Source organism: Leishmania major, chromosome 6 (assembly GCF_000002725.2).
Source record: "Leishmania major strain Friedlin complete genome, chromosome 6".
NCBI classification, from domain to species: domain Eukaryota; phylum Euglenozoa; class Kinetoplastea; order Trypanosomatida; family Trypanosomatidae; genus Leishmania; species Leishmania major.
This window is the reverse complement of record NC_007247.2, coordinates 94,746-118,814: the sequence shown is the minus strand read 5'-3', so window position 1 is coordinate 118,814 and position 24,069 is coordinate 94,746. Positions and strand designations below refer to the sequence as shown.

The window sequence follows — 24,069 nt, the reverse complement described above, 5'->3', positions numbered from 1 at the left end:
GCGCCAGAGGAAACGGGCAGCAGCAAAAAAACAGTGCATGATGCTTTTCTGTTTTGAAGCAATGCTGCTGCGCGCTGCAGTTCTCTGACCTTAGGGCTGTGATATCGCCCCGCAGACGAAAGTACATATCATGCGATCTCTTTGTGCTATTACCCACACTTCTCACTGGCAAGCGCTCGTGGTCGACGCTAGCGTCTTACCATCGGGTGTTCGCGTGACAGAGCATCATGCGCAGCCAGTAGGGAGGCTGATTCAACCTCTTTGGCTCACTCACGCTCGCTTGACAGTTTTCCTTCCTTCGGCTTCGCTTCTTCTTTTTACTTCACGTAGCGTTTCCTCTGCGTCTTTGAGGATTTCATAATCGAACGTTGCTCACGACGGTCTATAGGCCTTGCCTCCCTCCCCCCTTTTCGCCGACCCAAAAACACAAAGCAACTCTCCCGAGCCTAGCCCGACTGCAAGACGCATGGCAGGTGGGAATAATGGCTGCACTTTTTCCGTGGGTGCCGACGTCGAATCTGGGCTACTCTTTATCGCGTAGGGCGGTGAACAAATGGTGCCCACAACTCCGCACTTCGTATCCGCTTCCTATGCTGGACGGACCGCTCCCCACCGAGAAGCCTGAGGGTCTCGAGCTGCATGGAGAGACCCAGAAACCGGACCCGTTCCGCTACATGGAAGACTTGTTCGACCGGAACACTCAAGAATATACGAAAAAGGAGATGCAGCACTTTTCCCTGATTAGCAGCAAGTTTGACTTTCGACATTCCAAGGGTCGTTTGTGGGCGGAGCTTGATGCCAAGGTGGTGGTGAGCAGTCGTGAGGGCGGATACGACAAGGGCGAGGAGCGCATCGGTGATTACGTGTACTTTACCCGTGTCGTACCCGGGCACGACTCGAATGCGATAGGGTTTTACCGGAAGCGATTTGGGGAAGTTGATCTCCTGGCCGAGGAACTCATCAACCCTCTCTTCCTTCAGCAACACTTCGGCTACAAGGACTGTTCCATTGGTATCTGCCGCGTCTCAGAAGACGGCCGCTACCTCGCATACACCCTTTCGGTGGAGGGTGGCGACAGGTACTTGTGCCACATTCGCAGTGTTGACAACGCCACTCTGTTTCACGTGATTCGCGGGACAAACATCGTGAGCATCGAGTTTGGCTCCGGCAACCAGTTTTTCTACACCGAGTCGAACGAGTTGAACCGGCCTCACCGCGTCATGATGCAGGAAATAAGACCCGGCATATTAGAGCCACCGGTGGAGATTTACCGTGACGACGACGAGCAGTTTTTCGTGGATGTGCGCAAGACGAAAGATAACAAGTACGTCACGATAACGTCGGACTCGAAGGTGAACTGCAACGCGCTAGTCGTGCCCGCGTCCTTCCCTGCAATTCCGACCCCTCTCAAATCCTTCTTCAAGGAGGGCAAGCCGCTCGAGATTGCAGGGAAGTCAGGATGGAACTGGCTGGATCACTACAACGGCAACTTTGTCATGGTGACATCCGACAAGGGGCCGAACTACCGTGTGGTGTACATTCGCGACGAGGTGGCGCTGGCTTATGGGAAGGAGGCAGAGTGGAAAGAGCTTGTGCCGCACCGCGACAACGTGCAAATCGATGACGTCGATCTGTTCCACGGTCGCATCATTCTTCACGAGTCGCACTTCGCCTTCGAGCGCATTCAGCACATCCGCGTCATCAAGTGCGACGGCGGCCTCGACGCCGCTGCGCAGACGCCACGGAGCGAGGACGTGGTGTTGCACTTTCCCCCGCTAAGCACGGTGACCCCAGGCCTGAACAAGAACTTTAGGCAGAAGGCAATGAGCTTCGTCTACAGCAGCCTGATTCAGCCGCCGCGCGACTGCGTCTTCAACTTCGACTCGGACATAACGTCTAGCCAGGCGAGGCTGTGCGCGTCTGAGGCGCTCTTCACACAACGCCAGTCGGAGCACTTCACGCCGTGGGATTACATGTGGCCCTACAGCATCTACCGCGATGTCTGCGTCTCGGAAGACGGGACGGAGATCCCAATCACGATATGCCAGCGCCGTGACGCGTTCATTCAGGAAGCGACGGACTTTGAGGCGCAGCCCAACACGCCCAAGCACTGCCTCATCTACGTGTACGGCTCCTACGGCGAAGTTCCGTCGATGCACTTCCAGCTGGCCCCGTACATGTGGATGCTGCGACGACGTTGGACCGTTGCCTTCGCGCACGTCCGCGGCGGCGGCGAGCTGCCCAACTGGGCACAGCTGGGGAAGGGAGAGAACAAAATCAAGTCTATCCAGGATTTTATTGCGTGCTGCGAGCACATGGTGGACATGGGCTACACAAAGCCGGAGCTGATGGTGGCTGCGGGGGCCAGCGCCGGCTGTGTACCGATTGCGGCAGCCATGAACATGCGCGGGTGTGGGCTGTTCGGCAATGTACTAATGCGGTCGCCGTTCCTGGATATCATCAACACCATGATAGATTCTAACCTCCCGCTTTCAATCGCCGAGCGCGAGGACTGGGGTGACCCGCTCAACAACAAGAGAGACCTGGACTTGCTCAAGCAGTACGACCCGTACTACAACTTGAACGACCGTGTGACGTACCCTGGAATGATGATATCGGCCTGCCTCGATGACGACCGTGTTCCGGCTTGGAACGCGCTCAAGTACGTGGCAAAACTGCGGCAGCAGCGCACCCGCAAGGACGTGGACCCGGTTGCTCGCCCTCTGGTGCTGCGCATGCGGCCAAGCGGCGGCCACTACTTCTGGGGCGATACAGAGAACATCTGCGAGGAGCTTGCGTTTCTGTGTTCGCAGTTGGACCTTGAGGGTCCTGGCAAGATGCTTAACGACATGGATGTCATGACCCACATGCATAACCTTACCGTCACCGGTGCCATGGATCACGACGACCAGCAAAAGGTGTTCCTGAAATGGGATAACTGGGAGAGGGAGCGCATCGACTACCACGTGAAGCTGAACTCCTTCAATTGGGAGCCGAACTTCCGCGCGGTGAAGGCTCGGAAGGAGCCGTTCTTCTGGGTGCCGACGGACTCGGAGCTTGATCAGAAAAAGGTGGACGAAATTTTTCGTGCAAAGGAACGCGACGCCCGAGAGAGCGTTCGCTCTGGGGCGAAGGTGGGGGGCTTTGGCAGGGCAACCGGTCGCAACCTCTATCAAGAGGAGCAACGCGGGAAGCCGTAGTCTACGATGGCGTGTGCAAAGTGCCTCCGTGGCGGTGGTATGTGCGCGCAGGGATGGCGTCGACCCTGTGTGCGTTAGGATGATTCAGATGTGTACAATCGTCGTGAGCTACCGTAGCTCTCACAGAAAACCAATGAAAAGATAACAGTGCTTACTCACATGTTGTGTTCCAAACCCCCGTCGCCGAAGCCGACGCGCCCCCTGTTCGTGAAGCCTCCATGGCTGCAGTGTGGGAGAACACAGAGACGGGCACGAACGGCGAAAGGGAGTGGAGGTGGGGGCAAACATCGAAGGTACTTGTGCCGCCGCCATGGCCGCCATGCGGGGTCACACCTCTTTTCCTTTCTCGACTTTTCACACAAGACCTTGTGTGCAATGCCTCCATGGTACGGGGCAAAGAAGGGGGTGTCTACATCTGTGCTCATGCGCGGCGAGAGGCGGTGCCGTGCACCCACACACAGGCACACTAAAATTTGCGTACTACGTTTCTCTCCCTCCTGCCCTTTCTTTCCTTTCTCGCCTCCGACAGAATCGGCTCAGCACATGCGCGCGCGGCCACGGCGCGCCATCCTCACGCTACACAGCGGCACTCACACGCATAGACACACACGCACACACATAAAGAGCGTGCCGGCATCCGAGAGGGCACTCGTGCACACACATCGGCTCACCTCAACTAGCAGCGAATCAAACGACGAGTGGTGCGAGAAACGTGCACTGGCGCTATCATCATGCCGTCATGGCCGATACTCGTTACCATCCACAACCTCGTGAATGTCCCGTTGTCTGCCTGTGAGAACGGCCTGCGGTCGTTCGTCGTGGAGGCACACATGGTGCTTCGCGTGTCCGCTTACTCTGCTCCAGTGGCCACGGCGACGTTCACCACGGACGACGTGGTGTCAACCACTCCAAACCTATTTGAAGTGCGTTTCGACGATGTCGCTCGGTGCACTTCTGACGGAGACGGGGGCGGGCCAAAGGTGTGGCGATGCGCGGTGCCGGAGCTTGAGGTGGTGGTGGTGGTGAGAGAAATCACTCGCAGTATCAGAGGCTCTTCCTCTCCTTATCGTCCAGGTCGTCGCGCAGACGGAGATCTCGATGGCACGCGCGTCGTGGGCACCTCAGCTCCACTGCCGCTCAACGCGAAGGACATTGTGGAGGTGCACAAACTCACCACACGGATCGTGGGGACGGAAATGGGTCAGGTGGGGCTTTCCTTCACCGTAGACCCAGGCGACAAGGCGGGGTACCGCCACCGCCTGGAGAGCTTCTTGCGCGCGTACAACCCGCAAGGATTGCGGCTTGTGCCCAACGTGGTGGAGGTCGTCTCGGAGCTGGACACATTCACAAAGCTGTATCGGCGCTACTCGATTCAAAACTACGAGGAACGGCTGGCACGCTTCTTTGACGTCTACGGCCCTCAGTACAAGAGCGAAATCCCATCACTACTGCGGCAGTGGGAAGGCCGAGAGGAGGAACTGATGCGCAACTTGGTGCTCGACAATGGCCCAGATGTGACCACGATCGATCAACACCAGCGACTGACCGCGTACCTGGCTGCCTATCAGCTTGATCAAAACTCCCCTGCCGTACAAGAGATATTGGCCGCACATGCGGGCGAGAAGGAGGCGAGCATACCAGCGGGACTGTTTTCTGCTCTAGTGCAGCGCTACGGCCCGGAGCCCGATCCGCGCACGTACCTGTTCGCCACGCCTCGGTACACCCCCGCACCACCATCACCCCCGCGGACTAGTGGAGTCTCGGTGGGGACCGGCAGCCACCGCCACTCCCACTCTTCTTTGCATCACGGCTCCCCGTCGCTCGCGAGAAGTAGCGCAGGAGCGAGTGCTGCCGCCGCCGCTGCTCCACAGCGCTGTCCGCCGACGCCTGCCTCGGAGCGCCCGTATGTTTCTGTGCCCATGTTCCCCACACCGATTCCAAATCGGGAGGCACCGCTGGAGACGGCGCGCTCGCTTGATCGATCGCCTAGCTTTGCCGTTGATGGCGGTGCTCCACGTGGCGGCGAACACAAGGCTACTGTGACGGGTGATCGGCATGAAACGAAGCCCGTCACCACACCAAAGGACCAAGTGATCGTGTCGGGCACGACCATCGGTGCGAGCCGGCGAGACGTCACCGCATTGCGGGACGCTTTGTGGCGCAAGATGTGTTCGATGATGCAGACCCGGCAGCAGCACTCGAAGCCGTGGCGGGAGCACCTTCTTTTTTTTTTAGACCAAGACGAGTTTGCAGCGGCGGTGCGCGCCCTGCATGCGTTCAGTGAGGCACCGGACGGAGGGGAGGTGCAGGTGCTGGTAGAGGAGTGGTCTCACCGCCTGGATCACGCTTTTCGCACAGAAGCACTGGGTTCAGGCGATGCGTACTACGCGGCTGCCGTGCAGGAGGCAGTGCGTCTGACCGGACTCCAGCCGCTGCATCTGCAGGTGATGAGTGTCAGCTCTTTCTTTCACAAGGAGCAGTACGCCGGGTTCGTGGCGTACGTGGAAGGGCAGGCGAAACGGGCCAAGACGGAGCGCCTGGTACTGGTCGGAAGCTGGAAGAATCTCATGGACGTCGCCCGTTTTGGCCTTCGCGCCGCGGCGGACCCCGCAGGTCGCTACGGAGATGTGCTTGCATCCTCCTCGGCCACGGTCCACGACGCAAGTGCGACAACAGGCGACAGCCCGTTTATCTTCCTACGCGAGCCTTTCCGGCACTGCACGGAGAAGCACTCCTGTGCCCTTCTCGTCTGCGAGGTCGCGGTGGGTGAGATGTACTCATGCCCTACCACCGCGCACGCACCGCGGAGGCCAGCCGCCGACTTCCTCGCCAAGTACGACAGCTGCGCCTACGTTGACGAAGCCAACGGGCCAGTTGTTGCTGTCTACTTTCGCCAGCAGGTGTTACCGCGACTTCTTCTGCAGTGTGTCGTCGACCCGCAGCTGCAGCCGTGCCCCGCGCACCCCGATAGACCGGTTGAATACTACGTGATGGAAAGCCACGCATTCGCGTGCAGCCGCTGTGTAGTGATGGGTGCCTACAAGGGCAAGGAGGTGACGCCGATCGAGGAAGCCGCGGTGATGGCGCGGGCGGGTCTGGCAGAGGTCGAGCGGACGGTCAGCGCGCTGAAAGAGAGCATGCTCGCCTACGCCAACCAGCTCCAAAACGAAGAGAGCAGCATGCCCACCGCGCCTCGCCGCGTAGAGGCGGAGCGCGAGATTGACCGGCTGCAGAAAGAGACGGAGGAGCGCGTTCGCAGGATTCGCAGACAGGTGCAACTAGAGGATGAGGCGCAGCTCTCCCGCATCAATGCCGAGCGCACCGAGGTGCAGGCGGCCCTGGAAGCTGTGGATGGGCTTGGTGAGCGTCTGACGTTTGCTATGCAGCAGCGTACGCCAGTTGCCGCTGTGAATGCGCTGCAGCACATCCAGCAGGAGAGACAGGTGGAGCAGCTCATGGCAAGGGCCCAGGAGCGGGTGCCGTCGGCTCCATTGGAGCTTGTTCTACCCTTGGATGGGCCGCCGGCGGCATTGCCGCCTCGTTCTTCGCCCACCTCCAGAGTGCGCTCAAAAGGCTCGCCGGTGGTGGTGGGATTGAATGAGAGTCGCTTGCCGGAGGCCTCGGCTGACGACGGGCGTGAATCCCGCGTGCCAGGATCCGCAGCGCCACACGCGTCGCGTGCCCCGTCCACGCGTCATACAAAGCACGCTTCACCGCTGCCGGGCAGCTTGTACGCCCAGTATCTTGCGATTGCTGACGCAGATGGAAAAAAGGCTGCTGCAGAAGGATCGTCTCGCATCGAGCAACCGAGTCTGGATCTCAGCACGGCGGTTTTTGCTAGCCGCCCTCGTCCCGTCCCCGTCCCCGCCAGCGATGACAGGGATGGTGGGGGTGAGATGAGCGCCCTCTCTGCGAAGGAGGCGCTCACGCGTGGATGGGCGCTACTAAGGCGCGGGGACGTCGCCGCAGCGCATCGTGCGTGGACGGCGGTGTGCCGCGTTCACGGCACCAACGACGTGATGGGCACAAAGGCTCACGCGTACATTGCGGAGGCGATCGAGAAGGACTATGCGGCAGCTGCGCAGTGGTATGCCCGCTCGCTGCAGCTAGACCCGCAGGACCGCATGACCGCATACAACTACGGCGTGCTTCTGGAGGCGCTGCTCGACAAGCCGCAGGAGGCTCTGCAACTGTACGACCGCGCCGCTGCACTCGGCGACGCAGTAGCAGGTGCCCGGGCCCGGGAGTTGCGGTCTAGGCTTGTCGCTTCTACTTCTCGGCAGTAGTAACGGCAGACGACGCCCACATCACCCGCTCGCGTCCAGCGGCGGCGAGAGGGGATCGGGGGCGAGGAGGCAAGCGCATATGGGTGCACAGCGGCTGACCGCTCACACTGCCTACGTTATGTCTGCGGAAAGGCCGCGGGGCAGCGGGGAGAAGCTCATGGACAGGCATCCGCAACTCACTGCTCCCCATTTCTCTTCTAACTCCAGCGTCCTTTCTAGGAGGAGGACGCATTCATGTACCGCTACAACCAATGAACCCACCGTCTTCCTCGTTCGCCTTCCCGGTGGCCGACGGTGCGCACCCACCTTCCCTGGATATGTCTGCGACCCCACCGCTCTTCCGTGCTGCCCCACCTCCTCTGTTTCCTTCTTTCGGTCCTCCCTTCCTACCTCTCCACCTGCCCCTCAATTACTGGCGCACCCACACCCGCCGGTAGCGGCATGGATGCTCAAGCAGGCACGCATAGCCTCCCCCCTCCACACCCACACCCACATTTTGCCCACGGGAAGCACGAGCAGGGAAGAGACACCCCCTTCCTCCCTCTTCTTCTTTGTGTTCTTTCGAACCCATCTACCCCGTCATCCTCTTTCCGCGCCCACGTGCGAGCACATTCGAGGGCGGTGTGAGGCGCGTGTGTGGTGTGTGTATGGGCACACGGCTCACCTCCCGCGTACAGCACAGAGGAGGAACGCAGAAAGGAAGTGAATAAGGATCGCCTCACGTTTTTTTTTTGTGTGTGTGGGGGGGGGGGAGGGAGGGAGGGAGAGAGGTGTAGAGACGCGCGCATCTCTCCGTGCCGTCTCCTCGTCATTCCTTTCTCTTCCGCCCCTCTCTTTCTCTATGATTTGGCACTCTGCCCAACCTGGCTCTCTTTCATTTTTTGTCTCTTGGTCAACCCTTCCTTACTCCCTCCTCCCGCCTCCGACAGAGACGCGTGCATGTATGCATCTCTGTGTGTGTGTGTGTGTGTGTATGTGTGCCTTGTAGATCTCTCCTCACCCTCAGTCTCGTTTCGGGGTTTCTCAGCCTTCCTCTTCCTCCGCTGCCGGGAGCATACACGCATAGGCAACGAACACACCTCTTTTTCTTTGTGTGTGTGTGTGTGCGTGTGACTAAACGCCTCTTGCGTGTAGACACAGCCGCACCCGCACGCTGCCACAGGGACCGTCACACGGAAGCCCTTATCGACCGCGACAACCTCGTCTTTGATTGGCACCTTTACCTTTACCGAGAGCCGCCGCCACTGCTGTATCTATCCCCAGTCCTATTCTCTCTCGTCTTCTTCCCGTGGTGGAAGGTTTTCTATCCCTTTCTCTTTGGTTGGGTCACGTGCGCGTGTGCCGCTCGCGTGTCTCTGCACGTCTCCGTCAATCCATTACGTCGCTCCACGTGTTGGCTCAGTTTCTTCCACCTCTACAGTGCTGTGACATCGACGTTGACATGCCATGCCCGTCAGTCAGTGTATGCGCATTGCTGCATATCACGCGTCTACTAATGAGGCCGATGCGGACGAGTTGTACGCGTCTACGATTTCGACTGATCGTTGCAGCAGTGACGATGAGAGAGCGCCGGACCTTGAGGTGGAGGCCAGCCCCCCTCAGCACGACGGCTCGACTGATGTGGAGGGGGTGAGAAGGGATGTGGACGCATCGTACTTCAGTGACTTCGCAGGAGGGGAAGCGAGGTGCGATGAACAGGCAGCGTTGCCGCCTCCAGCGCCACTTGGCAGTGAGGTCGAGAAAGAGGGCGATGCATGCAGTCGAAAACTGCTACCGCACCTCTGTAGCGATGACAACAGCGTGCAGGTGGTGACGGACGTTGTTGCGGAGGGGGATGCAGACGGCTTCTGCGACGTCGATGATGAGTCCATCATGGCGAACCATAGAAAGGATTCCTTCCCGGCGCCTGCGCTAGCACTGGACGCTGCTGGCCGTTCGGCCGAAACGATAGGGCCCTCCCCGCCTATGAAGAGCGAGGGAGGGCGCAGGAACAGCTGGCTTGACCCGCTGCGTGCCCTGTCCACACCGTACTCCAAGGATGTAGCTGCGGCTCACCCCAAGAAGCCACAGCTGTCGGAAGACGTGCCCGTTCGGCGCCAAGTGCTACCACACACCCCTGCTCGCAGGCCCGAGAGTCGCTTCGAGCGGCGGACCGACACACTGCCCTACCACGGAGGATCTTCTTCGGTCATGGTGCGCGGGGGTACAGCGGCGCCGTCGCCGCCACCAGTGTCAGAGCTGAACGGTGCCGCTTCTTGCACGGCTGATCAAGGCGCACGTGGGTACCGACAAACAAACTATGCCTCGTCTTCTCGCGCGTCTACTCTGGCCACTATCGATGCAGTGCACGTGCTGTCACTTACAGATGTGCTGACGAACGGCAACCACAAAGGCTGCGATGGAGGCAAGGGGGCCTCTGCGGCTACACCGACAACACCCCCACGCGTGACTCCGCGTGACTGTGACGCTCGCGTCTCGTTCTCGCCCGATGACACCAGTGTTGCCGCCAACTCGCCGCCCCCACGCCCTATTACCGTGACGGCGACGCCGACCGCAGCGCAGCACACACGTGGAAACGACCCTCGCACGCGCACGATGCTCCCAGCCCTAGAGACCACGGCGCTGATGGGTCCGCGGACGCGTGTGGTGCGAGACCGTCCGCCGCGCGGGGTGCCACTGATTCTTCAGTGCACAGGGCACTTCCCGACCCGAACGCGGACCATTCTTGTCGACGACACAATGATGGATGACGACGAGGGCGATGGGGAGGATACCGTGACAGCTGGTCTCCACACAAGCGTTTACAAGGAGACGGGTGACAGATCCGACCTCTCTTACTCTTCGTCCGTCTCAGCGGAGGGGGTGTTATTGCTGAGAAGTGGAGGGCGAGGCGGCCGTGGTGGTCGTGACGCCTCGAACGGTTCACCCACGCCAAGCCCGGGCGTGCTCCACGGCCGCACCTACCGAGTCGCTCGCTCTGGTAGCCCACTGGTCTCACTGACAGACGCACAGTTCATTGGGGGCGACCCAGCCACAGTGGCCTACCAGCAGCCGGAGCCGCACCACCACGACATCGATGCCTCGCCTTCTCTGTCACCTCCCAAGACGTGGGAGGAGGAGGAGGAGGTGGTGGACACGATGCCGGACTTGATCGACTTCAGCGTGCAAACCGAGGAGCTGGAGCCCAGCCGGCAGGATGAGTCCCTCATCTTGTGCGGGTACTCTGTAGAGCCGATTTGTGCCAGCCGCGGCGCAAGTGCACCGCCTGAGGTCCGTCCTCGTCACCGAGTGCCGCCGTGTCAGCCCTTCTTCAAAACCAGCGCGACTGATGCCACTGCGTCAGCTGCAGCCTTCTCAAAGAAGGGCAGAGAAGGGTGTGCGGCCTCGCAGGATGTGGAGCAACTGCAGGCGACGGGGGAAGGCGGGGAAGAGGGTTGGGCCTGGCCGCGGGGAGAGGCTTCATGGTTGCCACAGCCCAGCCACCTCGAGTGTGACGCCGTTCAGACGGTGTCGCGGGAATGGTTGCCTCGGACGTACACTCACCGGCCATCACGCGAGGCAAATCGTGCTGCTGGCTTTGATGACGACCTCCCACAAGCCTCATCTCCGGATCTGCACGACGTGCGGCACCTGATCGAATCGGTTGAGGAGGCGCCGGCACCTGGCCGCGGCTTCCACCCTCCACTGCGGATCACCGATATGCCTTGCGAAGGAGCCGAGGTGCGGGGGGGCCGGAACTCCACGCCGTCCTTCCGTAAATCACGCCATGTCAACAATTCCGTTGAGTGTATTCAAGCCACTCCGTTGTCGTCGAGCTCCGCCACTCGGTTTGATGAGCGCAGCTCACTCACGCTGCAGCGAGGGCGTAGGAAAGCTTTGCACACGCTGCTCGCACGACAGATGTGCTCTCCAAACAGCAGCAGGTGCACTACCACGTCACACGAGTACGCCGATGCGCGAGCGAGCGTGCGCTCCGCGCGGCTCATCGCGCCGGCGGCGGACTACGTGGCGACGCAGGAGCAGCTGCGGGGGCAGCGACTTGCAGCGGAGGAAGAACGAGCACGACTGAGTCTGGTGCTGGACGTGTGCGAGGCAGTGCGGCCGCATGCGCGGGACCTGCTTCTCATGTTCCTCCTCCTTGTGGAGGAGTCGAATATGCGACGTCGCCATGGGGGACGAGGGCAGGCGCAACGTCGCAGCAACCCGACATCGGACCGCGGCACTGCCTACAGCTCGCACCTTGACTCGTCGGTGTGGGAGGAGAGCCGAGTCACGTACGGCACGTGCGCCGAGGCGGTGAACTGCGTGCTGGAGAGACATGGTGTTACTAGGGTCCGTGCCACCCGAGAGTTGTGTCGCCGTGTGGTTGCCTGGTGCCAACACCACCACAGGGGCCACAGCCTGCTCACTCAGGGTGCGTCGCTGCTGGACTCGCTGCGTGGTACGGCGGATGAGGCCTCTGTGGAGTACGCCACGTTTGTTTCCTCCGTGATGGAGTTTGCTGAGCAGTACCCGGGCTAGCGCGTGCAGACCGCGAGTGCGGATGATTCGCCAGCTCTGTTCCGTGTGCTCGCACGGCAATTTTTCTTGTTGTTGGCTTCTGTGCTGCTCCGTCTCCCCCTCTCTGTGCGTGTGCGTCGGTGCCGCAGAGTGATTATCGAGGTGCAGCCGCCACCTCAAGACACACACACACACGCACTCACACCACCTTCTCTTTCTGGTGCACGTACGGGGCGAGCTCAGCAAGTGCAGCAAGGAGCACCCCCCGTATCCTCACTTGCGCCGTGCTTTGGGGCCGAAACGACGGCGAAAGAACAGCAAGTTGGGCGGCAGGGTACGCGTCACTGCTGACGTAATTCCGAGAGGGGTGCGCTTCTGGTGAAAGACGTGGATACCCCTCCCCCTCCCACCCCGTTTTTTCGGTGTTTGTGCACTTACACAAAGGCCTCTGCTCTTCCCACGTATGCGTACATCTCTCCTTCTGCCATCGGCTTTGCACGGACACAGAGGAGGGGGGTTGGCGAGGGCTGGGTGGGTAGAGGCGGCTCTGAGGAGAGAGATTCTCTGCACTCAGGTCGTCCCCTCCCCCCGCTCCCCGCGCATCAAGCTTCTTCTCTGCCTCTTCCATCTGCCCACCGCTGTCCCTCCACGCAATCCTTCCCTCCTTGTTTCTCTGGCGCTCACTCTTCCTTCACCTACCTGATCTCCGGTGTTCTTCTTTCTCGGTTCTTCTTCGCTTTTTCGGGGTTCTGCTCCCCTTTCTTGTTGTCACGATCGCTGATCCCTTTCCACTCGCCACACGCCAGTTTGTGTGTCTCTGTACTTCCCACCCACCAACACCGATTCTCACGCACGCGGCATCCTCCCTCTCCCCCTCGCCGCCATTTTCTCTTTCCTGAGCTCAACAAGCCTGCAGCCATGGCAGCGAACTACCGAGAAGACCGTGAGAAGGACAATGAGTTTAACAGCCGCCTTCGCGTAAACCTGTCTGCGATCGATTACATCGACAATGTGAATCAGGCTGATGACAAACCCGACGAGGTTGTCGGGGAGGAGGGCCACTACATCCACCCCGATGCACGTGCGCTGTTCGCAAAGACGCCGTGCCTGGAGCACATCCCGATCTTCGGCAAGAGTTGCCAGGCCTACGGCCCTCGGTGCACCTTGTCTCTGGGCCTCGTGTACTTCCTGAATAAGGGTCTCGGGTACAGCCTGATCAACTACGCGTGTTTCGCTATGTTCACCTCCCGCTTCGGCGTGTCGGGTGTGCGTTACCAGCGCCTGGCCAGCATTGCCAAGCTGGGATTCTCCATCAAGGCCTTTGCTGCCATGACGTCCGACTCGGTCGCGATTTTCGGCTACACGAAGCGCTGGTACTGCGCGGCGGCCTGCATCGTTGGCGCCGCCCTCACCGTAGGGTACGGCTGCCTGCCGAAGAAGGAGTCCAGTGCTGACATCGCGGCCGGATTCATCTTTCTCACGAGCTTCTGCGTCGCGAACGTGGATATTCTCTCCGAGGGCCACTACAGCCGCCTCATGCGCCGTCGCCCCTCGTCGGGCCCCTCCCTCATCAGCTGGATCTGGTGGTTTATCCTGTCGGCGACCATCTTCGGTGCCGTTATCCAGGGGCCGCTTTCGGACAAGAAGCTACCTCAGGTGGGCTTGTTCATTGCCGCTGCGACGCAGCTCCTCAGCGCTGTCTTCTTTGTGTGGAACTGGTATGGTGAGGGGACGAACCGCGAGGAGCAGCTGGCAGATGCTCTGACACTGAAGAGGGAACTGAACCGCGCGCTGCGGGAGCGCCAGCTGGCGTCGTCGTTCCGGGCCACGGGCAGCGGCAAGGAGGAGGACAAGGCGGACTCAGGACTCGAGAAGCCCATGTCGGCAGAGGCGGCTGCTTATTACAACCCTGAGGGGGAGCTGAGCGGCGACTTTGCTCTTGACACGCTGCACGACGACGGGGAGACGGCCGAGGACGAGGCCCCCGCGCTGAGCATTGTGAGCTGCTGCGGCGGCATCGTGGAGATCAACAAGGGCATCTGCATGCGCAACTGGCGCATCTTTGTGTACAGCTTACTGATGGTGTGCTCGGTGATCACCATGATGTGCGTCACCATCCTGGGCACGCGCTGGCAACTGCTGTACTCCTGCATTGCAGTGGTGTTGGCGTGTGGGACTTGCGCCTTCTGGGCCCTGCCATTTCTCATCGCCAAGGTGAGCATCTACTTCTTCAGCTACGCCTTCCTGTACCTGCAGCTGCCTGGCGCGCTGGACAGCTTCTACATGGCGTCGAAGGAGTGCTACCCGGAGGGCCCGCACTTCTCCTACGTCTTCTACAACACGATCAGTGCCGTTATTGGCAACCTGGCTGGTATCGCGGCTGTCGCTGCGTTCCCCTACCTTTTCTCGAAGCACAGCCTCCGCTTCACGCTCATGTTCACGTACTTCATCCAGGTGCTCGCCTCCGCCTTCGACATCATCATCGTGAAGCGCTGGAACCTATACATTGGCATCCCAGACCATGCCATGTACCTCTTAGGCGACGCCATTGTGTACGAGGTGAGCTACTACCTCGCCTGGATGCCAACGGTGATATTGCTGTCCCGCATCTGCCCACGCGGCTCCGAGAGCATGGTGTACGCGCTGGTCGCCGGCTTCGGCAACCTGGGTGCCTCCATGTCCAACACGGTGGGCTCCCTGCTGATGGAGTTTAAGTGGCCCATCACGACGAAGGGCACGTGCGACTTCTCGAATGTGCCGATGCTGCTCTTGATTGGGCACATCCTGCTGCCGATGCTGATTGTGCCGCTGAGCTTCGTGCTGGTGCCGGCCGCGCGCATCTGCGATGACATCGACGTCAGCGGCAACATCATCAAGCAAACGGCGCAGTCGCTGCACCACAAGCAGCGCCGCGAGGCCGGGGAGCCGATCAACGAGTTACCTCTATAAAGGGTGAGTGTGCGAGGGCGACTGAAAGAGTGAGCGGCCGCTTGCAAATGTCCCCCTTCCTTCTCCCCCCTCTCCCCGCACACAGCGGCATTGGTGAGAAGACGTGAGGGGAGCTACGGTGGCAGTGAATAAGTGGGTGAGCGATGGGGCTGGTAGAGGATGTGGCTAGCGCAAGAAGTGAAGGTGCCAAGTGTGACGACGGTCTGTGTCCACTCCCGCCTTCTTTTCTTCTCTCTCACACCGACCGCCATCGTCGACAACCCTTAAAAGACCACCCGTCTGCCCGTCTGTTTGTGCCTCTGTCTATCGTGTCAGCGGCAGCACCCCCCCCCCCCCCCCACACACACACACACACACGCCCTCCTCCTCTTTTTCCTTTTTTTTCTATACGCGTCGGTGCACGGAAACTTCAAAATTTTTTGTTTCGTTTTCAGGACACTCCCTCTCTTCCCACTCGCCACGCTCGAGCAGACGAAGGCGCCTGCCTCCGAGCGTCTTCTCTTTTCATGCTCTTGTGGTCGTTAAAGGGGGAACCCACGAATGTGGTCGTCGTCGTCACAGTCGTGCGCCAGCGACAGGGGCCGAATGGTCACAGCAAAGCCAGCCCGCTTCTATGTGGAGGTGCAACGGCACCCGCAGTCGCGTCAGTCGGGTGCATTGGGTGTACCGAGTCGAACCTCTGCCGCAACGTGTAGCTTTTCGTCATCTGCCCGAATGGTGACTCCCTCCTCCCAACCGTCGTCCGGACAGCGAACGCAGCGGCCCCTGGTTTCCCCTTTTTGAAAGCAACAAGAGGGGCGGGGGGGGAGGGGGGAAGGGGAGGCGAGGAGGGCCACTGCGTCTCGCGAGGCAAGAGGGAGGTCCGCATGAGAATTATAGAGGGGCGTGTGTATGCACCATAGTGGAGCGCGTTACATACAATACACCTAAATACCCTCACTCACTCTCGAAAACCCACTAAGCAGGAGGTGACCAGCAGCAACACCGTAGCAGCCGCAGCGATCACCGGTATCACCACCGCCACTGCGCGCACCCCCTCTCTCCTCCCTCCCTCCCTCTGCATCCTTTTCCTTGTTGTTGTTTTTCACCCCCTTTTTCTTGTTCAGCTTCTAGTGCTGTTTCTCTTCTCTCTGTACGGTGTGCACGCAGGTGTGTGTATGTGTAGGTGTGGCTGCATGTGCGTGTGTGTGCCTCTCTCTCTGTGCTTTGTTCCGTCGATGACGACTGCTTGTTTTCTTATTTTACAGCTCTCCTTTTCATCCTTCCATTCCATCACTTCCCCCCCCCCACGACCATGCATACGCATGCATGCATCCCGGTCGCTTCTCCGTTTCGTCGCTTGTTCGCTGGACGGAGCGACGCATGACTTGACTTGTGCACTTCTTCGCACCCCCCCCCTACGCCGAACGAAGGGCGCGACTCTTTTCTGCTTCAACGCGGCATTCCACCACGAGCAAGTCGATAAGTGTGCACACACACACACACACACACACCTGCGTCACAACTATGTGGCACTGTGGCTACGCCCTTCTCATCTCGGACGAGTCGTCCGCTGTTGCATCGGACCATGCGTCTAGCGTGCTCTTCTCGTCCCTTCTTCGCATACGTGCTGTGCGATGGGCACCAGATGGAGACCTGGCTGCACTGCGTGTTCCGATTCAGGCGGGCCTCGTGCAGGGTCCTGCTCGAGGGCAGAAAGCGGTGGCGGGCGTCGTGCAGGGTGGTAGGGGGTAGTCTAGGTGCGTGCCAGATGAGTCTCAAGGAGAATGTTTGGCCAGCCTCAGGTCAGGGACCTCTGAAACACTGCACTCTGCCTGTGTGCCATGCTTCGACCTGGTTCGCTTAAAGCTGCGGTATTCCACAGTATGGTGCGGCGTCTCTTCGCATGGGAGTCTGGGGAAGGTGTGACTCGCTGTCTTCGTTTTTTGTTTCCGTCGATATCGCCAGGGGAGGCGTGTCTGGATGTCTTGCCCTCACCTGTCTCGACAGGCGGACGTTGCCATGAGTTCGTGGCGGGATGGAGTACTCCACCTTCTGCACCCGCACGCCTTTCACAGGCGTGGGTGTGTCGATCTTTGTGGAATCGGCGACACGATTCCGTAGTGAGCTGGTGCCAATGCCATCTTGACCGCACGTCTCTTCGGCATACCGCCAGTCCAAACCTGTCCCGCGGACACCGGGAGCGCCTTCCCCCACGGAGAGCAGATACGCGACTCTGATTTCAAGGGGTGCGGTAGCCGCGGCATCAGGCGTGGGAGTGCGTGTGTTGTACACGTCGAACAGAACAAAAAATTCGCCTCCCTCCCTCTTGTGCTCCCCTCTTATATGCATTGACATGTGTGACGTGTGCCTCCGTTTTTCTTGCCCCCTTTCTCCCTTGTTGTCTTGTTTGAAGGCCGCCGGCTGCTGACGGTGATGGTGGTGGCGGTCGCGGTGGGTTTGTCTCAGCGCCTGTCCATGGGCCTGTGTGTGTTTGTGCTGTCGGAGAGAGAAGGTGTGTGAGGCAGACGAACAGGGGGAGGGGGGGGGGACTGAAGAGGAAGGAGGAACGTAGAGGCGGCTCGGGCCTTCGCTGCAGGTGCACGGCTGCAACTCTGTGAGAGGGAAGAGCTGGCAGCGAGAGACTCAGACGCGCGCAGGCATTGTGCCATCTTACGCGCGCTCTCTTGCCCCCCTCCTCCTCCGCTCTCGACACACCGACACCTCATCACGCACACACACGCGGACAAGCTAGGATGAGGGTTACTCTCACATTCTATTACATATGCGTATGCGTGTGCCTGTGTGTGTGTGTGTCGGGCGTTGATCGTAACGGTTAGCATCGTGAGCACCTTTCTTGCCTTCAACGGCTTGTCACTTCTGTTTTCCTGCTCCTCCCCTCTACAGCGCGTCTTTCTCCCCCTCTCTGCGTACGCATGTGTGTGTGTGTGCCTCTCCTCCGTTGCACCCAATAGCATTTTCTTGGTTGCTCCCTCCTCCTGCCCACGCGCGCGCCTGCAAGCGGGGGAAGAAGAGGAAGGGTGGTTAACGAGAGAGCGAGAGAGGCACCGACCACCCACACCCACGAGTCCAGGAGTCTACCGGGAGAAACTTCAAAAGAAAACGAGAAACAAGGTAGCTCCTTCTCAGCTCAGTGCTGGACGAGGTACACGTACGGGTGTGACTCAAGTCCATCTCGCCCTGTTTTCTAGATGTGTGCTTGCAGCCAACACGAGCGCTGTTCCACCCCCCTTTTTTTCATGGCCTTCTCCTCTTCTGCACGCTCTCTCTCTCTCTCTCTTCCGCGTTGTCTGAGAGAGTTGCCGATGTCCTTCGCCAGTGAAGGGTGTATGCTGCCATGCCTTCCATGAGTCGACCAGACCCCTGCTGATCTGCTGCCACTCTTGTCTCTCCTCCTTTTCCTCTGCGTCATTCTTCTTCGCAACACCCACATACACCCCACACCCGCACGCACGCACATATAACCACACACGTGTCCACGTCATCCTTTCCCAGGTTTCGTGCTAGCCTACCGCGCCTTCCGATGGTGCTTCACATCTACCACGCCGCCGTGGGGGAGAAGGAGTTTCAGTTTTCCACCAACATCAACAAGCTCACGCAGGAGACGTACGAGCTCGACGTGAACGAAGCCATCGAGGAGGTCAGCTCCACCATTCTCGAGCAGCTGACGGGCGAGGATGCGCTCTGCTGCGAGTGCAAGGCAGCACCTGCGACACGACTGATTCACCACACGATGCTCTTTGCCGAGACCTTTCCTCCACGTGTGGAGGACCTGCCGCAGCCGGTGTGCAACTCTGCCAACTGCGAGGCAGTGGCCAAGTCGCGGTACTTGATGGACATGGAGGATGCCACCACAGCACAGGGGATGCCGAGTCCCAACGGGTGCTTTCATTGTCACAAGGGGGCGCGGGGCGCAGCCACAGTACCGCTTCAGCGCTGCAGTCGGTGCAAGGTGGCCAAGTATTGCAGTGTCGAGTGCCAGAAGGCAGACTGGAAGGTGCACAAGCAGGTGTGTGCCCCCGGGTAGGTGAAGAATGACGCAGAGGGAGAGAGGGAAGGTTAGAAGCGGTAGACGTGCGCAGTGTCGACTGACACACACACACACACACACACACACACACACACACACACACGCTCGCGTGCCTCTCTTTCTGGTGACCCCCTTCAGGTTCTTCGTGCTGCTTCTTGCTCTCGACACCGCAGCGCTGCTGCTGCTGCTGCTAACTGTTCCGACCCACTGCATCTCCCCCCAGCTCACGCCCATCGCACGAAGGGTCTGCTGTCTCCATGTGTGCGCACGTGTGTGCCGCTTTCGTTTCTGCAGAGTGCGCGTCGCACACGTACACCCGTGCTGTTTCGCCCAGCCGCACATGAGAATACACGTGCATGGCTTCGAAAAGGGCGGATGGAGGGGGCTGGGCAGCGGTGACGGACGGACATGGGGGAGAGGGAGGGAGGGGGAAGGACAGTCACATGAATCGCGTTCTGCTTCCTCCCCCCTCCCTCCCTCTCCCTCTCCAGCCTCTGTTCGTCATCATAACTCCATAGTTCATATCTATCGCTGCAGTATACATCTTGTATATCGCGGCGTGAGCTGCCTGTGTGTATGCTGCACGCAGACAAGAAGACGGACCGGACAGTCGCTTGACATGGCGCACCGGGCCTCGTGCGAATGCGCCGAGGCGAGAAAAGTAAACAAAGACGGGCAGAGAAAGAGAGAGCGGCACTGTGGTTCGTTTTACGCGAACTTCTGTGTGTGTGTGTGTGTGTCTTGCCTCAGGCGCATGCACATGAGGTGGGGAGACGTGCGCTCAACGGGAGGCGAGGCAGTGGCAGTGGCAGATGACCTTTTGGATGATAAAGAGCGGTGCACTGCTCTAGCGCAACGCGATTGAGCGGGGACTACACCGCAACAACATGCACCCCCCCCTCTGTCTGGGCGTGCACGTCTCCATGCGTGTGCGCTTGTTTTTTTCTACCTTCTCTGAGTATGCCTCTCGCGCGCGCCATCACCTCCTTGGCAACGCCATCCACTAATGTACTTCGCTTTCCCCCTCTCTACGCATCATCGGCACACACACACACACACACACACACACATGCACACACATACACATATGCCTTCGTCTGATGGGCTACGTGTGCACATCCAATCCGCAGTGCAAGCCGATCACAGGAAATACAAGTGCGCGCAAGAGGGAGGGCGGTGCAAAGCAAGATCCAGTCGCTTCACTGAGAACAGGCCTAACGCAACACCCGCTGCTCCCCTCCTCTCCTTCCCGTTTTACGTCGCATCACCTCTCTCCCCGCGACCACTTCTGTGGCTGCTTCTCGTATAAACAGCGCGATACAGGCTGACATACACACATACACACCGACACACATACGTGTACGAGTGCGGAGCGGAGCGCGCCGTTTTCTTTGCTCTTGCTTATCGCGCTACTCTGCCGTTTCAACGTTGAGCTTGCCACTGTCTCGGTGCTCATCGCCACCGTACCACACAACGCCTCAGAACCCGCTCCCTTCCCCTCTCTCCGGCACCGCCGTGTCTTCCCTTGGAAAAGTGCCGTACGCTGTGCATGGGTCTTTTCGCTCGTTGTTGGCGTGCCCACCTCCCCTGTTCATCGCTCTCCTCACGTGGGGCTCCGGTCACGAAAGACTCCGTCACGTGCCGCGGCTGCCGCTGCTCCGCGTCGTATCGTGCGCTTGCCTCGTCACCCGGTCTCTCCTCCTACCCCAGCGCGGCTCTCCTCGGCAGGGTAGAGTAGAGGAGGCCGGGAGGGGATATGGAGGGCGTGCAGGCCGCATGTGAAGCCGGCATCTGAGCGTGAGGCGGGGGGGGGAGACTGGCTTCGATCCAATCGTCGCGTCAGGCAAGCTGGAAGGCCTGCAGAGCTTCTTCTTGTCCGGTCTCTTGGCCTCTCTCAGCGGAACGCATCGCCACCGTCACCGCCGCCGCCGCTCCTGCTAAGACCACGGGCGTATCCTCTGCGTCTCGCATGAAGCCGTCCTTCTACGCCGTGGCCGTCGGCAAAGCGCGTGGCATTTACTCAACGTGGGCTCAGTGCTCCGAGCAGGTGACGGGGTATCCAGGGTGCATCTACAAGGGCTTCCGGACTTTGGACGAGGCCCGAAGCTTCTTGGCCGCGCATCCCTTGCCCTCCACTGGCTCCGCCGTGAGCCTTGGCGGCGGCAGCAGCAGCAGTGTCGCTGCCCCGTATCCATCCAGTAGCGAGCATGCCGCCCTCGGAAGCAACTATTTCAAGGGGAGGCTGAAGCGAGAGACGAGGGAAGACCTCTTGGCGGGTGAAGAATCGGTGGCAGAGCGGCAGGCACGACGGCGCCGCGCGGATCATGCACAGATTGCCGTTGCTCCTCCTGAATTGTCCTCAATGTCGGCCTCTCTCTCTGCAGCGACTCCCTCGACGACAGCCTCGAAGCCGCTTGCCACCACCACCACGACCAGCTCACCCGGGGCTTTCGAGGTGGTCTACGTGGACGGTGCGTGCAGCCACAATGGAACTTCCCAGGCGCGGGCCGGCTACGGCGGGTACTACGGCTCCATGTCAGATCCGCGCAACTTCTCGTGTCCGGTGCCGCTGACGGAGTCGCAGACGAACAACCGTGGAGAGGTGCGTGCCGTCATACATGCGATTGTGCAGGCTTTCGTCGATGCCGGCGCCCCTGCAGATGCGCTGGAGGCGACCCATCTCGTCGACCCGTCGGCGTGGCGCCTCGTCGACCTCACACGACCACTGCCGCATCTCATCATCTACACAGACAGCCGCTACGTTATTGATGGGCTCACCCGGTACGCAAAGAAATGGGTGCAGAATGGCTTCGTGCTGTCGACGAATGAGCCGGTGCAAAACCAGGACTTGTGGAGGCAGCTGATCCGGCTGCGCGACCGGTACAACACGCTTTACGCGAGGCAGCAGCACGACCAGCAGCGCGCGTGTCAATGGGGTGACGGGCACCACAGCGAGGCGGACCTTGCACAGCTGGTACGGTACACGTGCCAGAACGCCCGGAACGACAAGAGTGAGGGCGTTGAGCTGATTCACGTACGAGGTCACTCGAAGGTGCACGGTAACGAGATGGCTGACTCTCTGGCGGTGATGGGGTCTCGGCTGCACAGATCGTAGCGCGGCACGTGCGTGCGTGCGTGTGTGTAGACGCGGAGGTACCCGTGACGGATGCGTGACACAGGGAGCGCGAGGTAACAGCTGCATGTATGCGCAAACGACTACACAAGCACACGCGCCTGTCTTGGCGTCCCGCTCGCTGCGCACGAGCGTTTCTTGCAAGCACATAAGCCTTCACCGACATACCCGAGGTGCTTCTTCCCTGCGCTGTCGGACGCTGCGCCACCCCCTCCCCGAGAGGTCACTCGTCGCGTACCATCTCTTTGCTGATCACAGTCGGCATTGGCCCTTCTCACTCCCTCCGACTCCGTTTACCCACCACACCTCAACACCCCATGCATCCTGCTGTTCGACCTGCGTCTCTGCGTACTTCGCTACCTTGCCGTCAGCTCGTCTGTTGGTCGCGGCTTCTCCACTCCGCTTTCGTGGTGCGCCGTCCGAAGTTACCCCGCATGCACACGGCTACCTGGTACAGCGCCGATATCGCAAGTTCATAGGTGACAGAGAGAGTGCCACGGGGTGCAGCCACCTACACACACACACACACACACAATGCTTCTATCGCTATCCCCTCGGCGTGTACACGATGTATGCTAGTAGAAGGTGTTGGTGGCTGTCCGTTGCTGTAAGACGGGAGGCCTGCGGGGCTCATGGAGGTCGATGCCGGGCACTGGCGTCGTTGACGAGCTTCTCGAGGCTGCTGATTTCGGTGATGCATGTGCTGCTTGTGGGGGCACTGTTGCTGACGCAGTCGGGCAGTTTGGCCGTTGCAAAGAGGTCTAGGACGCCGTTGTCATCCTCCTCTTCCTCTGCTCCCGTCTCAGGCGACCTGCCGACACTGTACACCGTCACGAGCTGTAGCGAGTGCACCATCAATGCATCGCAGCGATGGTGCCCGACAACGATGCGGTGCTACTCGGCGAGCGACTGCACGTGTGAGGGGCAAACACCGTGCATTGACCTCAACACGTGCTTCTACGGCAGCCGACCCACCTGCCGCGAGTGTGTCGAAAGCGGTGGGGTATACTGCCGCGCTGGCGAAAAGTCCGTCGCCGCGACGAAAGCACCAGCTGAGCCTGTTTCACAGAAGCCCTTGATTCGGTGCTACGCCCCCACCGCTGCCAGCCCTCTCGCAAGAGCCGACGTGGGAGGCAGAGGGGGGCAGTCTCCTCTCGGCTCCGCGGTTGCTGCTGCGCTGAATGCAGCGTTGCTCACCTGCTCGAACGCCACCTGTCGCGGGGGCCACTGCATTGCTGCGGCGGCCGAGTGCCCCGCCGAACTAGTGGACCCTCTCATACGATGCTACGACGTGATTGGCACCGTGTTGATGACGATCTTGACGCTGGTTGCGGCGCACAGTATCTGGCTGCTGTGGTCGAGGGCGAGGGGCTTTTGAGGTGTGCTGAAGGAAGAAGTTGCCTTAGTCACTGTCGCATGTTCGACGTGTCTCGGTGGTAGAGTGCTGGAGAAGCTCCCTCCACAAACGTGGAGGAGGGCCTGCACCCCCCCCTCACCGCTCTCTGGCTGTTGCTGTTGCTGTGTAGCTGCGCCATGCAAGCTGAGAGACAACCACACATACACAAAAACACGCGAGTGAGCGACTTGGGCAGACTCTTGTACACGTGCGTGTGCTTGTCCTCTCTTGCGATGCTACGAATGCACCCAAAGCTGGGAGGGTAGGGTATCTACCGCCGGTGCGTGTGCACCATCGTCGATATCACCCACGCCATCTGCCCATCGCGGTCTTCTCCTGCGCCTCCGCTCTCCTGTGTTTTCATGTCAATTTCGTGGTGCGGTGGTGACTTTCCATTGTCTTTCGGTTTTCATCCTCTGCAGCTGCCCCTCACGGCTTCCGGGCGGAGCCCAATTGACACACACACACACACACACGCATAGAGGGAGGCTGATACAGTGACACCACCACAGGAGTGAGCAGCACACGCGTCCACCAGTGTCTGCGTCTGTGCGTGTGTGTGCACACGCACTAGG

The 24,069-nt window shown here is 60.0% G+C and overlaps 6 protein-coding genes across 6 annotated transcripts; all 6 read left to right on the top strand.

Annotated features, from left to right (window-relative positions):
- Positions 1-482: 482 nt before the first annotated feature.
- On the top strand, positions 483-3,200 carry LMJF_06_0340 (oligopeptidase B-like protein; the record flags this gene model as incomplete). The annotated part of the gene is made up of 1 exon (XM_001680751.1): positions 483-3,200. One exon carries the CDS (start codon positions 483-485, stop codon positions 3,198-3,200), a length of 2,718 nt encoding a protein of 905 aa, XP_001680803.1.
- Positions 3,201-3,931: 731 nt separating this feature from the next.
- LMJF_06_0330 (conserved hypothetical protein) lies at positions 3,932-7,486 on the top strand (the record flags this gene model as incomplete). The annotated part of the gene is made up of 1 exon (XM_001680750.1): positions 3,932-7,486. The coding sequence occupies one exon, from the start codon at positions 3,932-3,934 to the stop codon at positions 7,484-7,486; it is 3,555 nt and encodes a 1,184-aa protein (XP_001680802.1).
- A 1,446-nt stretch (positions 7,487-8,932) lies between these two features.
- LMJF_06_0320 (conserved hypothetical protein) lies at positions 8,933-12,007 on the top strand (the record flags this gene model as incomplete). The annotated part of the gene is made up of 1 exon (XM_001680749.1): positions 8,933-12,007. One exon carries the CDS (start codon positions 8,933-8,935, stop codon positions 12,005-12,007), a length of 3,075 nt encoding a protein of 1,024 aa, XP_001680801.1.
- An 897-nt stretch (positions 12,008-12,904) lies between these two features.
- LMJF_06_0310 (putative folate/biopterin transporter) lies at positions 12,905-14,935 on the top strand (the record flags this gene model as incomplete). Its single annotated transcript, XM_001680748.1, has 1 exon — positions 12,905-14,935. One exon carries the CDS (start codon positions 12,905-12,907, stop codon positions 14,933-14,935), a length of 2,031 nt encoding a protein of 676 aa, XP_001680800.1.
- A 3,523-nt stretch (positions 14,936-18,458) lies between these two features.
- On the top strand, positions 18,459-18,962 carry LMJF_06_0300 (MYND finger domain-like protein; the record flags this gene model as incomplete). Its single annotated transcript, XM_001680747.1, has 1 exon — positions 18,459-18,962. The coding sequence occupies one exon, from the start codon at positions 18,459-18,461 to the stop codon at positions 18,960-18,962; it is 504 nt and encodes a 167-aa protein (XP_001680799.1).
- A 2,365-nt stretch (positions 18,963-21,327) lies between these two features.
- LMJF_06_0290 (putative ribonuclease H1) lies at positions 21,328-22,080 on the top strand (the record flags this gene model as incomplete). Its single annotated transcript, XM_001680746.1, has 1 exon — positions 21,328-22,080. The coding sequence occupies one exon, from the start codon at positions 21,328-21,330 to the stop codon at positions 22,078-22,080; it is 753 nt and encodes a 250-aa protein (XP_001680798.1).
- Between the last annotated feature and the right edge of the window lie 1,989 nt (positions 22,081-24,069).